Source organism: Sapajus apella, unplaced genomic scaffold (genome assembly GCF_009761245.1).
Source record: "Sapajus apella isolate SASKATOON/1434 unplaced genomic scaffold, GSC_monkey_1.0 scaffold19, whole genome shotgun sequence".
Taxonomy (NCBI): domain Eukaryota; kingdom Metazoa; phylum Chordata; class Mammalia; order Primates; family Cebidae; genus Sapajus; species Sapajus apella.
The window spans coordinates 3,151,074-3,165,084 of NW_022436959.1; the positions used below are offsets into that span (position 1 = coordinate 3,151,074).

General features: G+C 37.1%; 1 protein-coding gene across 2 annotated transcripts in view; it reads right to left on the reverse strand.

Annotated features, from left to right (window-relative positions):
- The window catches only part of NPSR1 (neuropeptide S receptor 1), a 174,217-nt gene that overhangs the window by 51,887 nt on the left and 108,319 nt on the right, over positions 1-14,011 (reverse strand). For both annotated transcript variants that reach the window (XM_032286820.1, XM_032286819.1), the window contains exon 3: positions 2,562-2,665. In XM_032286820.1, the coding sequence (XP_032142711.1) occupies positions 2,562-2,665 (104 nt within the window). The remainder of the gene's footprint in view (positions 1-2,561; positions 2,666-14,011) is intronic.

Consider the following 14,011-nt stretch of genomic DNA (forward strand, 5'->3'; position numbering starts at 1 on the left):
TCCTTGCAGAAAGCCTCAAGATCAACAGCTCAGTGCCTTCTCTATTTCTTCCTTAGGATGAGCATAGTTGTAGGCATATACCTAGTCTTCTAGATTTTTGGGACTATGTCAGAGATTTTCAAATTTCCTGTGGATATGTCATTACTCAGCTTATGTTTTTAAGCTTTGGTTAGTCTATTGTTTTCCCCAACTTTTATCCAATACCTCAGTCATAAGCAAAGTTAAGCAAAGTAATTGTTTTGACAAATGCCCAGAGGAAAAAGGTTTTTCACAGTGGGTGAGTTCTGATTTAAGTAAAATAAAGATAGCTTTGCAAGTGGAGTCTTCCAGAAAACTGCCAGACATGTCAAATAATGGCAATTTCTAGGAAATTTGAAAGGGCGCTATCCCTGTTCTGCTTTCTACAGTGGCTGCCAGACAATTTTTCACTGTGAATGAGAGCTATTAAGTTTTAAGGCTATTACAGAATTGAATACTAGGGGATGAGAATAATGCAAGCCAAAACACCACAAAGCTCATTTTTCTCACTGAGATTCAGCCATTTTCCTGAATAAATGCTCCCTGGGTAATTGCAAAGCTTTGGTTAATTTCCAGAGTCCTACAAATTTGATTCTGATAATTTTTTGCCAATTTTCTTGCTTCCTTTATAGAAGAGAGAATTATCAAAATTTCTTTCTCTATCGTTTTCCTCATGTCATAAAGATATTTTATATATAGTGTTATCTTATCATTTATTATAGATACAGTTAGAAGAAATGTTACTGACATGCATATTTCTAAATCAAGAAGACATTTTAAAGTTAACAATTAGGAGAAAACATAGGTTATAAAATACTTTGGAAAAATATGAAAATACGAAGATATGTATGGTTGCCAACCTCCAACATGTCAAAAATAATCCTTGCTTCCTAGTTTTGTGGGTCTTCCTTCCCCATACAGAATCAGAGTTGATTTGTACGACCAAAATAATCATATGAAAGTGATGGTGTATGACTTATGCGACTAGCTCATAAAATACATTGCCACTTCCACCTTGATCACTTGAATATGTTATTCTTGGAAAAGCCACCTACTATGCTGTGAGGACACTAAAATACACCTATAGAGAGAGGTCCATGTGGAGAACTGAGTGTTCCACCAAAGCCAGCACTAATTTCCCACCTACGTGAGTGATCCATCTTGTCCAGTCCCAGTCAAGTGTTCTGATGGCTACATTTCCACAAAGCATCTGACTGAACCTTTTGATAAGCCTTTATCCAGCTCTGCCCAGCCAAGCTGCTCCTGAATTCTTGGCTAATAGACTATGAGATAATAAATGTTTATTGTTTTAAGCCACAAAGTTTTTCATAATTTGTGTCTCAACAATTAATTACTAATATAATAAGCAATTGAAAGCATTTATGTACAAGGAAACAAATATCCTCAGAAAGAAATTGAAATATGTTTTTAAAAATTTCCCCTGAGAAAACACTAGCCATACATAATGGTAAAGGCTCTTTCACACATAACAAACTTCCAAGGTTATAATCAGAGCACAAAAGAAGATTGTAACTGTAACCGTTCCAAATTCATTTTCTGAATATAAAATAACTTCATTACCAAGACCTGAAAATAATAAAACCAATAAAAATTATAATTTTACTTATGAATATAGATACAAGCATTCTAAAAGATTCTACTAACAGATGAAATCTAGCAGGATAAAGCTTTCTAGAAATGTACTATATGTACATAAAATGATAATAATTTAGATCTGAAGTACTAGCATCAGAATACAAATATATTAATCAAAAATAATTTTAAGAACTCAGAAACATGGCATCAGACCTAAAATCAGTTATGAATGATTCATTCTTTTCATACTTAGTTGAAGTGTCTTAATCTATATTATATACATCTATGACATATTAATAATTTAAGTATGTGGTATATATATAATATTTTAAGTCAAATATACATATGATACATAAATGTGGCTTACAATGAAGCAGACTGACATACAAAGCATGGATATCTTTAATCTAAAAATAGATCTTAGAAAAACTACAAAAATAATGTCTCTCAGTTACAAAATCATTCAAAAAGGAAAATAGGAAATTTGAGAGGAAGAAATTCAAATGCCAAAAGATACATTAAAAAGTATAATTTAGGCAGTAATTCAATAGGTAATAGTTATTTTCTAACAAATTCCCCTTGTTTTACAAAAAGAACAGTAGCCAGTATTGAGTTCATTTGAAGGATAAAAGGTAAATATCATTAACAAACATTTTGGAGATCCACAATACGCCAACATCCTTAATATTGACCCAGACATTTTAACGTTTGAAATATGAATGCTTTACTTCCTTAGCATTGCTTGTTTGTGTTTTCTTTACATAGATACTATTTTTAGCAAAGGAAATACATTTAAAAACTTTCAAATTTTTATTGCCCTTCCACGTAGGAGAAAACGGGGAGTCTGATGCATAGAAATGAAGGTTTCATATTATTTTCCTTATGATAAATCTAAGAGCTAACTCTGGTATCAGTTTGTCTGATCACATTTGGAAGGTGTTACATACCTGCAAATAGCGGACCACTCGGCAAACCAGGTCAGGTGCCATGAAGTCCCCAGTGAATCGCCAAATAATATCTGTCAGAATGTTGACTAGTCCTGTGAAAGAATCTAACAAAAACATACAAGTGCTTACATTCAGGTTTTTTTTTCCCCCCAAATTTGCAGCTAAGCCACAATAGAAATGAAATCCTGGGGAGGTTCATTCTTTTTTTGTCTTCCTGATGTATCAGATGGCCACTGGGGAAAAGTAAAGCAAGGTAGGAGTTCTTTGACTTTTATTATTAGAGCTTGTTACCACTTAGATGTAACCACCTAGGAAAAATTTTACTAATTACTGAAGAGGAATCACGATAATCATCAATCTAAGTATCTATTGACAGATGAATGGATAAAGAAAAGATGGTACATATACATAATGGAGGACTATTTTGCTATAACAAAGAATAAGATCCTGTCATTTGCAACAACATGGATGGAACAGGCGATCATTATGTGACATTATCAATTAAGTGAAATAAGCCAGGCACAGAAAGACAAACATCACATGTTCTCAAAATATCTCCTGTATCTCATAAATATATACACTTACTATGTACCCACAAAATTTTTTTTTAAATTAAAAAAAAATCCCACAGTGCAGCAGGGATTCTCTGCTGATTAATGGATAGGACTGGAACACAAGACTGGATAAGCAAGAACTCACTGACTTGGATCACTTTTTGGGGACATGGGATATAACACCCTGTCAAGGACCCCAGAGGGAGGGGAAACTTATTCCTAAGGTAGTTCTTAGAAGGATGGAGAAAGTGATGGTCCTAAGAAGAATGGAAATCCTTGAGTTTCCCTGGTAGATACTAGAGAAAATAATGCAAAGGCTAAAGGAAGTGGGCATGCTGTAATGGATGTATTGAGAGAAGCCAGAAGACCCATGAGAGAATTATTTTCCTTGAAAGGACTCAGAAGGCACGAGCATCATCAAGAAACTCAGTAGTGGTTTCCATCTGCAATCCAGGATGGATGGTAGGAGAGATAGTCATAGAGCCAAGTCTTGCAAAACTATAGAAAGTATGTAGTGCAATGATTCCTCTAATCTTTTCTGAAAGGGTCCTATGCCTATTTATTTGAGTGACTGTACACTAGGGAAATGAAAATAGACATTTTGAGGACCATTAGGCACAGGGTCTGAATTAACATAAAATCCAGAGTCATAGACCACTATTAGAATGAAATCTTATGGGACCAAGTAATAAATAAAATACTGGCTACAGCAAAATGGTCAACTAGGTTTGCCTTCCTTTCCATTAGTCATTCCCTCATCCCCTAAATGTTTAATTGGCAGTTGAAGGAACCCTATATTGGTTTTCCCATCATAGTAGGAAAGGCCAAGTAGAAGTCATCAATTCACCAGCCTGGTCCCTGTAGAAAGCGGGTGGATCCTGGAGAATGAGTAGGCTGCAGCAAGCTCAAACAAGCAGTAGCCCTGATTGTGGCTGTGGTTTTGGACATAGTATCTTTGCTAGAGCAGGTTAATATGGCCTCAGGTAAACGGCATGCAGATGTTCATTTGGCAAGAGTGTTCTTTACTAATCTGATCAGAAAAGATCAGAGTTTGTATTCACATGAAACAGACAATAACATTCATTTTCTGCTTTCCCCAGGGCTATGTTACCTCTTCAAATGCCTGTCATAATAAGGTCTGAAGAGAGCTCAACCATCTGAACATTCTGTAGAATATCACATTGATCCATTTACACCAAAGACATCATTAAGAGTCAACAAGAAATGTCTAATACATTAGAGGCCTTAGTAGGACACATACACTCTGGAAAGTGGGAGATAAACCCTGTGAAAATTCAGGAACATGCCACAGTGGAAAGGTTTTTAGTGGTTTGGTAGTGAAAGGCTGCTAGAATACCTCCCCCCCATGCCACCACTGCACTTTCAAGTAAAAGTTAAATTGCTGGGGCCGGGCGCGGTGGCTCAAGCCTGTAATCCCAGCACTTTGGGAGGCCGAGGTGGGTGGATCACGAGGTCAAGAGATTGAGACCATCCTGGTCAACACGGTAAAACCCCGTCTCTACTAAAAATACAAAAAATTAGCTGGGCATGGTGGCGCGTGCCTGTAATCCCAGCTACTCAGGAGGCTGATGCAGGAGAATTGCCTGAACCCGGGAGGCGGAGGTTGCGGTGAGCCGAGATTGCGCCATTGCACTCCAGCCTGGGTAACAAGAGCGAAACTCCGTCCCAAAAAAAAAAAAAAAAGTTAAATTGCTGTATCTTACATTTCCGGTCTCAATAAATAAAGTAAGATACCTGGTATCTTTGTGTTTTGGTGGCAATACATTTCATATCTAGTAATATTTTTTGGTCCCATATACTGAACTGCACAAAAGTCTCACAGCTTTGAGTGGGCCTGGAGCAAGAAAGGGTTCTGCAGCATGTGTGGGCTGCAGTATCAGCAAGCCTACTACGCGGGGCATATGATCTGGCTGACCCGATGGTGCTGAACGTGTTAGTGGGGAAAGATACAGTTTGGAGTTGATGGATGCCCAAGTGAAAGAATCAGAATGAAGGCCCCTAGGGCTGTGAAGCAATGCCATGCCATTTTCAGTATAAAGTTATAAACCTTTTGAGAAACTGTTTCTAGAATGTTGCTGAGCCTTGGTCAAGATGGAATGGTTGATAATGGGACACCAAATGTATTTGGAACTGACTATTATGAGCTAGATTATTGCTGATGCACTAAGTTATACACTCAGACATGTCCCACAGCCTTCTACTGGAAAATGGAAATGGCACACCTGGGATCAAACCCTTATGGGACTAGACTGGCATAGGAAGCTGCATGAGCAGGTAGCACAGATGCCCCCATGTTATCCACCAGGGTTGTACCAGTGCCCTTTCATAGCTCACACTTATGGCTATATGGGGGGTTCTCTATGACTAGCTGAAAGGGAGGTAAAGGGCCAATCTTGGTTGACAATGGGTTAGTTCACTATGCAGCTGTAAAGCAAAAATAGATGGTCACTGAAGTGCGGCTGCATTATGGGGTAGCCTTGGAAGACAGTGGAGAAGGAAGTTCTTTTCAATAAATGAAGCTGCAAGCAGTGCATATGGTTATCTACTTTGTGTGGAAGAAAAAATGGTCTAACATATGAATATATTAGATTTCTGCGCAATAGCCAATAGTTTAGCTATGTGGACAAGGACCTGAATAAAAGGGACTTGGAGATGAGAGACAAGAATATGAGTCAGAGGCATGTGGTTGGGATTATGGGAGTGGGCACAATGTGTGAAGATTCTTGTGTCATGCATTTGACATTAATTGGGAAGCATCAAGTATACAAGAAGCACTAAAAAAACAAATAGGCAAGGTAACTTGTCCAGTTGGCATGATCCAGGCTTTGTCATCAGATAAAGGACTGGTACAATGGGCACATGAATAGAGTGGCCACAGCAGCAAAGAGCAACACTACTCCTGGCCAGTCTAGCTACTGCTGATTTTGAATGTACAACTTGCTAACAAGAGAGACCAACACTGAGCCCTCAATAGGTTACTAGTTCTTCAGGAGATCAACTGGTTGCTTTGTGGCAAGTTGACTACATTGGGCGCCCTCTGTCCTGCAGCAGCCAGCTGTCTTTCCTTCCAATGATGCACTTATTCTGGGTATAAGCTTTCCTTTCCTCATCTCTGAGTCGTAGTCTACATGACTAACTATTCTCTGGGGGCTTTTGGATTACCAAACTAGAATGGAATTCCATACATAGTATTTGATCAGGGGACCCACTTAATAGTGAAGGGGGTGTAGGATTGGTTCATGATCCTAGAACCTACTGTTTGTATCACATATTTTACCAGACAGAAGTAGCTGTACTTTTAGCACCCTAGAATGAACTACTGAAGGAAGCGATGAAGTGCCAGGGTCCCATCCTTTAAAGTGTGGCATATGTGTTAAATCAGAGCACACTTCATGGTGTTGGGTCCCTAACAGAAGTATACGTAGGTCTTAGAATCAAGGGGTAGAGGAAGAAATGGCCTCAGTTAACGTCACTCCCATTGACCCATGGAAGGGCTTTGTGCTTCTTCATCTGTACCTTTATGCTCTTCAAGTTGGAGAGCCTGGTCACCAAAGGACTTGTACTTTGGCCAGGGAACATAGCAAAGATCCCATTGAACTAAAAGTTATGGCTGCCACCAGGGCACTTTGGATTCTTTGTGTTTAGGGACTAGCAGGCAAGAAAAGGAGTCACCATCTTGGCAAGAGTGATTGGTGGTAACTAGCAGATGGAGGTAGGGCTGTGTTTACACAATGAGAAAGGCAGGCATATGGGGAGAACACAGGCAATTCGCTCGTAACTGTCAAGTTGTGATTGATGGCAGACAATTAGTGAATGGGACCAGGGATGTTGAGCATCTTCAGCAGGCCCTCAACATAGGGTTGTTCAGATTATTTATGCTCTAGGGTGCCTTGCCCCTGCTGTGGTGAAAGGGTGAATGGGGGCAGAAATTGAGTATTATTGTCATGCAGACATACATCCTAGTTGCACAAAGACAAGGCAAGTGTGGATTCTCTGGACTGTCCGTGGGCTGTACCCGTGGGTATTAAATCATTCAGCTCAGAATTCCAATCATGCCTCTGTTGAGAAACGCTGTTAGGCTACACGAGGATTTGTTGTTTCTGTGCAATTCTAGTTAGACCGAGAACTGGGCAGAACTCTGCTCAGAAATAGAGTATGTACTTGGCTGGGTTCAGCCTCTCAGAAAATTGAACGGCTGAAAAACAAAAGAAACTGCAACTTTGGGGATTAATCTAGGATACTCATAGTTTCATTTCCAATAGTTTATTTTTATTGCTGTGTTTCTGCTAAAGAGCAATAGTAAAAATGGAAAGTCACACTGTCATTTGGTTAATTGCTTTTTGAATATTGGAAAATGAGGTTTATTAACGTGAGAACAGAAGGAGCTCAGGGTATGGCATGCAGCAAGTGCTGAGCTCATGCTTGAATGAATTGCCATTGTGGTTTGAAAAGGCTTTTAAAAAAATAAAACAAAATAAAAACTTTTTTGAAATAATTAGAGACTCACGAGAAGTTACAAAAAACAGAACAGAAAGGTTTCATGTGCCTACCACACACCATCCCCCAATGGTGACACCTTACATAACTCTAGGTGGACTTCACGGCTTAAAGGAGAATTACTACCCTTAACCTGGCTTCTCTAGAACACAGAACATGATTGTGAGGGTTGTTATTAAGCAGTTATTATATCCTTGGCAAAGTTCTAAATAGAATCATTAACTTATTTAATCTCACAACAAACTATGAGATAAAATCTCAGTTTTATAGATGAACAAAATAAGAGAGATTAAAACATTTTAAGATTTCAGAGAAAGAGGTGAAGCTAGGCTTTAACCCATTCTGTAGATGTCAGCGTCTGATTGCCTTCCAAATTGCCTTTTATTGTTTTCATTTATTTCTTTTTAGATTCTTTTCTCCTTCATTCCCTAGGCTAACATGCCAACACAAGTTCCTGTCTTCTCTTTTCCTCATTCCCTACTTAGGTTGCCCGTTTTCTATTTTGGCCCCTTGTATTTATAGGGCCGGGCATTCTACCCACAGAAGTTGCTTTTACTCCTTTAGAGAACTGGGGAGATCAATTTCCCTTTTTTGTATCTTATTTTGGAGAGAAGGGGGACAGGGTATCGCTGTCACCCAGGCTGGAGTGCAGTGGTATGATCATGGCTTGCTGCAGTCTCGACTTTCCAGGATCAAGTGATCCTCCTGCCTCAGTCTCCTGAGTAATTGGGAATAGTACATGCCACCACACCCAGCTAACTTTTACTATTTAAAAATTTTCATAGCGTTTACAGGTGTGAGCCACTGCATCTCTCCCTTTCTGCATCCTCACTGTTAACAGAATGAAGTGTGAGTCCCACAGCTTAGCATAAAAGTCTTTCACGATTTGGCCTTGCCTACTGCTACAGTTTGTATGTGTCTTCCAGAATTCATGTGTTGGAAACTTAATTCCCAATGTGACAGTGGGGGCTAGTGGGAAGCATTTAGGTTGAGCCCTTATGAATAGATTAATACCATTATAAAAAGCTAATGGACTCATCCTCTCTCACCCTTTGGCCTTCTGCCGCGTGAAGATCCAGGCAGCATGCAGGACACCGTCTTGGAAGAAGAGAATGACCTCGCCAGACACTGAACCTTCTGGCACCTGAATTTTAGACATCCTAGCCTCCAGAACTGTGTCCTAATAAATTTCTGCTGATAAATTATACAGTCTCTGGTATTCTGTCATAGCAGCACAAACAGACTAAGACAACTACCTTTTGTCAGGTCCCCATGTGGGATTTCAATGTTGAGCACCATATTGATCATACATTTGTGCTTCTAGATACATATTCTCTCTGCTTGGAATAGCCTCCCTCCATTTTCCACCCTATTGAATTCCCATTGATCTTTCAACATCTAGCTAATATGTCCCATGTTCCAGAAGCTTTCCTTGAGTTTTCACATGGTATGGTTTACCATACAAAGTTATGTGACCTTCCCAGTCTTTTGCCTGTCTGTATTTTCTGTTATTTTTCTACAGTTACCAACAAAAAGCATTGGCAAGGACATGGGATCAATAATCAAAAGTGTCAAAAGCTTGGAGAGGAAAAATCCCATAACTGTTCTAAGCTATAAGAGAAGTCCTTACTTAGAAGGTCAGACGTGAGCAGTCACTGAGAGCTGCGGGTTCTGACTGATCAAATAGGAATGTCATGAAGATTTTCCTGGCACAAATGGATAGATGAATGAACGGAATGGACTTGGTTACTTGGATATTCTCTTTTGGCTTATTAATTCCTTGATTTTTTAAAAAAGGAAAGATTATCTTATGTTTCTCTGGATCCAAGTGCTTATGTAAATAACAATAATCTATTCTGTTAGAATCTATTTTTGCCCTGGAGCTCAATCTCAAATAAGCCTATTTCTGAAAGTAGACTATCAGTGGAACTATGCCACTGCATTTGTTAGTTGCTGTTAAGCAAATGATGCTCAATGCTGATCAGTAAAAAGCTATTTAGTTAACCTAAGTAATTGAGTACATTGCAAATAAACTGCTCCTAAATGATAATGAACAAGACCTTGGGAACAAAGGGTACATTTTAAAGGCTTAATCACCTCCACGTATTACTCTTGCTTTTAAAAATCTGTTATGTGAAAGATCTTAGGAAAGTTTTATACTCAGGAAAGCCAAAGTAGACTTACACAGGCTTTATTGTCCTTTGAGTGTTTCTTGTAAACATGAATGGGGATTCCCAGCTGGAGCACAAATATAGGTGGACTGGGAAGAAGTCAAGAATGAGGCAATCGCTGAGCTTTTCAGTGACGATTGGTCAAGTGAGAAGGGAATGCAGAATTCTGATTCTAGGCACAGATGACAGCATGAACAAAGTTATGGAGATGAGAAATTACTTGGCTTGTGTATATTAAACATCAGTTTGTTGTTGCTGAAGCCTAAACGGGAGCTAAGAAGTGGCAAAAATAGGTCTGCAGAAACAAGAAGAATCCAGACTTTTAGAGCCTCATATGCCAGTTAAAAGAGATTGTAATTTTTTTTATACTGTGAAAGTTGTTAAATGTTTATATCCTCAAACATGTATTTTAAATAGATCTCTTTAGTTGCTGCAGGGAGGATCAATTTGTTAAGTCCAATACTGGAATTAATTACCATTTAAATTATGAAACTATGCAGACGTTCAAAGAAGAAATGTATGTTAAACAACAGTAGGAATGTAGAGAGGATATACATTGTAAAGCCCAGGTCAACATGAAAAGAAATAGAAAAAGAGGCATAATTAATAAGTTGATAATAGAGACAAAATGAAATCATAAAAAGCTCAATGAATCCAGGCTGAAATAGAAAGAAAAAAAGGAACAAAAATATGGATGGAACAAATAAAAGCAACAAACCAGTGGTAGGTAGATTTCAATCCCAACGCATAAATAATAACATTACATGTAAATTGCCTGAAACCCCAATTAAAATGCAAACTCATTAACTTTTCATATTAATGATCATATCCTCCTCTATTCTCACTCACTGATGGCACAACTATCTACTAGGGACACCCAAGCCAGGAACCCATAATACATAGACTCTTCCCCTACCTCACATTCAGAACGTTTTCATATTCAGTCACCAAATCCTCCTTATTTTACCTTATTAAGTGATCTCAAATTGGAATCCTCTCTGTATTCTTACTATTATTTGTCATACTCTAGGTGCTGATGATTTCTTTGTTGAACTTCTGCAGTTTCCTAACTAATCTAAATGGTAATTCCAGTGCTGGACCTGTCAAATTGATCCTCCCTGCAGCAACTAAAGACTGAGTATTAGATGTTTTATATAATATTATACAAATTCCTACACATTGTGAAGACTTATACATTCAAATCCCTCATAAACTTTGTGCTATTGTTATCAGATGTTTAAATTTTACATGGGTTATAAATCCCACTGCTATAATTTTGCTTCAGGTAGTCAATTACATTTCAGAGTTATTTAAAATTAAGAAAAATATGTTTTTAAATATTAATCTTTATTTTTACTATTTTCAGAGCTCTTCATATATTCATGTAGATAAAATTTCTTGTCTGGTTTCACTTTCATTCTGTCAGAAGAACATTCTTTAATGTTTCTTAAAGTATAGGTCTGCTGGTAAGGAATTCTCCCATTACGAAAATTTTGAATAGTTTTTATTGTACCTTCATTTTAAACAGGTATTCTAGATGTAGAATTCTGGATGATCGTTGTCCCTCCCAGTTGGGTTTAAAGATATGTTTTATCTTCTGGCTTTAATTGCTTGAGACAAGAAGTCAGCTATAATTTTTGTTTTTTCTTCTTTATATTAATTTTATTTTCTTTAATTTGTAAGTTAACAAAATAAGTGTATATATATTCATGAGGTTACAGGGTGATGTGTTAATACATATAGTTATCAGATCAGGGTGACTGGCATGTCTATTATCTCTAGCATTTATCATTTTTTATGTTAGGATCATTCAATATTCTTCTAGTTATTTGAAACCATATGTTATTGTTAACTATAGTAATCCTACAGTGATAAGGAACACTAGAACTTATTCCAGTTCTATCTAGCTGTAATTTTGTAATCTTTAACAATTTCTGATTTAATGTGTTCATATATTTTTCCACTGGTTTCCTTCAATTTCCTCTTTACCTTTATTTGGTACTTTGAATAAGTTATGTCTACCTTTTCAAAATTTGTTCTGCTTCAGGTTATGGAAAAATTTTGGATCTATGGTTTGATGCTTTCATTATTTTTGGAGAATTCTAGCTATTATTCAGAGATTTCTTTTGTCCATTTTCTCTTCTCCTTGTGTAACTTCAATGACATATATTTTAGACTATTTGATATTGTCCCAGAGTTCTTAAATGCTTTGTTCTCCCCACCCCCTTTCTTTTATTTTTCTTATTGATTTTCAATTTGGGCAATTTTTACTGATCTATCTTCAAATTACCTAATTCTTCCTCTGGGTATGTAAAATCTATGATTCCTAGAATTAATTCTGTGAATTGCTACTGTGATTTCCATCCCCCCCCCTCACATTTCTACTTGAATTGTGCTTATAGTTTTTATCTTTCTGTGAAATCATTCAACAGTTCATCTATGTTGTCCACTTTTATCCCCTGGAATCTTTAACCTATGAATCATAGTTATTTAGTTGGGAGAATTTTTTAAAGCATTCATTTTGAAATCATTTAAGACTCATATTAAAGTTGCAAAAATGAGACAGAAGTTTCCCATGTACACATTACCTGGTCAATATCAGTTTAATGAAAACCACAAAATTGACATTGGCATAATACTGTTAACTAAACTATAGCATTATTTGGACATCACCAATTTTTACAAGCATTTTATATATCTATGAAATTTAATCTCATACATATAAGGTCATGTCACTAACACGACAGTCGGGATAGAGAACTACAACTATCAAGAAATTCCCTTGTGCTATTCCTTTATAGCCACACTCCCTACTCACCCCTATTTCCTAGCAAACACTAATCTCTTCTTTATCATTAGAGTTTTATCAATGCCTTTGAAAGTCTTCTAAGGCCTGAGTATCATTTGTTTGTTCTTTCTTATTTCCAATAGTGTTAAATTGTATAAATGTATCACAATATGTTTATTCACTTACTGAAATATATTTGGGTTTTCAGTTTTTAGTTAGTTCAAACAAGGCTGATACAAACATTCATGTACAGGTTTTTGTGTGAATGTAAGTTTTCATTTCTCTAGGATAAATAGGAGTGGAATTGTTGGGGCACAGAATAACTAAATACATGTTTAGCTTTATTAAAAACTGCCTAGCAGTTTTCCAGTGTTGCTGCACCACTGTGTACTTCCATCAACAATGTACGAGAGAGACTGTGGTTCTAGGTACTTGCTAGCACTCAGGACTGTCAATGTGTTTTGTTTTAGTTGTTTTACTGAGTATGTAGTGATATTTCATCATGGCTTTACTTTGCATTTCTCTAATGACTAATGATGTTGAACATCTTTTTTTTTTTTTCCTCTCAATTTGTTCATTTTTCTTTTGCTTTTTTTTTTAGAAATGAATTCAACTTTAATTTAGATTCAGGGGGTACATGTGCAGGCTTGTATACTGTGTGATGCTGAGGTTTAGGGTACGATTGATCCCATTACACAGGTACTGAGAATAGTGCTCAGTAGCTAGGTTTTTGTCTCTTGCTCTAGTTCTTTCCATCTCTATGTCCATGTGTATCCAAGTTTTAGCTCCCACTTACAAGTGAGATCATGCAGCATGATCTCATCTGTTTCATGCATTAATTCACTTAGAATAATGGCCTCCAGATGCATCATGGTGCAGTAAAGGATATGATGTCATTTTCTTTTATGGCTGCATAGTATTTCATGGTGTGTATGTACTACATTTTCTTTATCCAATCCATTGATTGGCATTTAGGTTGAGTCCATGTCTTTGCTATTATGAAGATACATAGTGCTATGATGAACATATGAGTGCATGTGTCCTTTTGGCAGAACAATTTGCTTTTGTTTGGGTATATATCCAATAATGGGATTGCTAAGACAAATGGTAGGTATGTTTTTTTGAGAACTCTCCATACTGCTTCCAACAGTGGATGAGCTAATTTACATATCCATCAATAGTGTATAAGCTGCTGAACATTTTTAAAAGTGCTTTTTTGCCATCCATATATCCTCTTTCATGAAGTAGTTTTAATGTCTTTTTCCTATTCATTGTAATTATTTTATTTAAAGTCACTGTCTAAGAGCTGCAACATTGGAGTCATGTCTCTGGCTCTGTTGATTGCTTTGGCTTTTAACAGTGGGTTGCATTTTGTTTTTGAGTCTCATACATTTTGATTAAATGGAAAACGTTATGTGT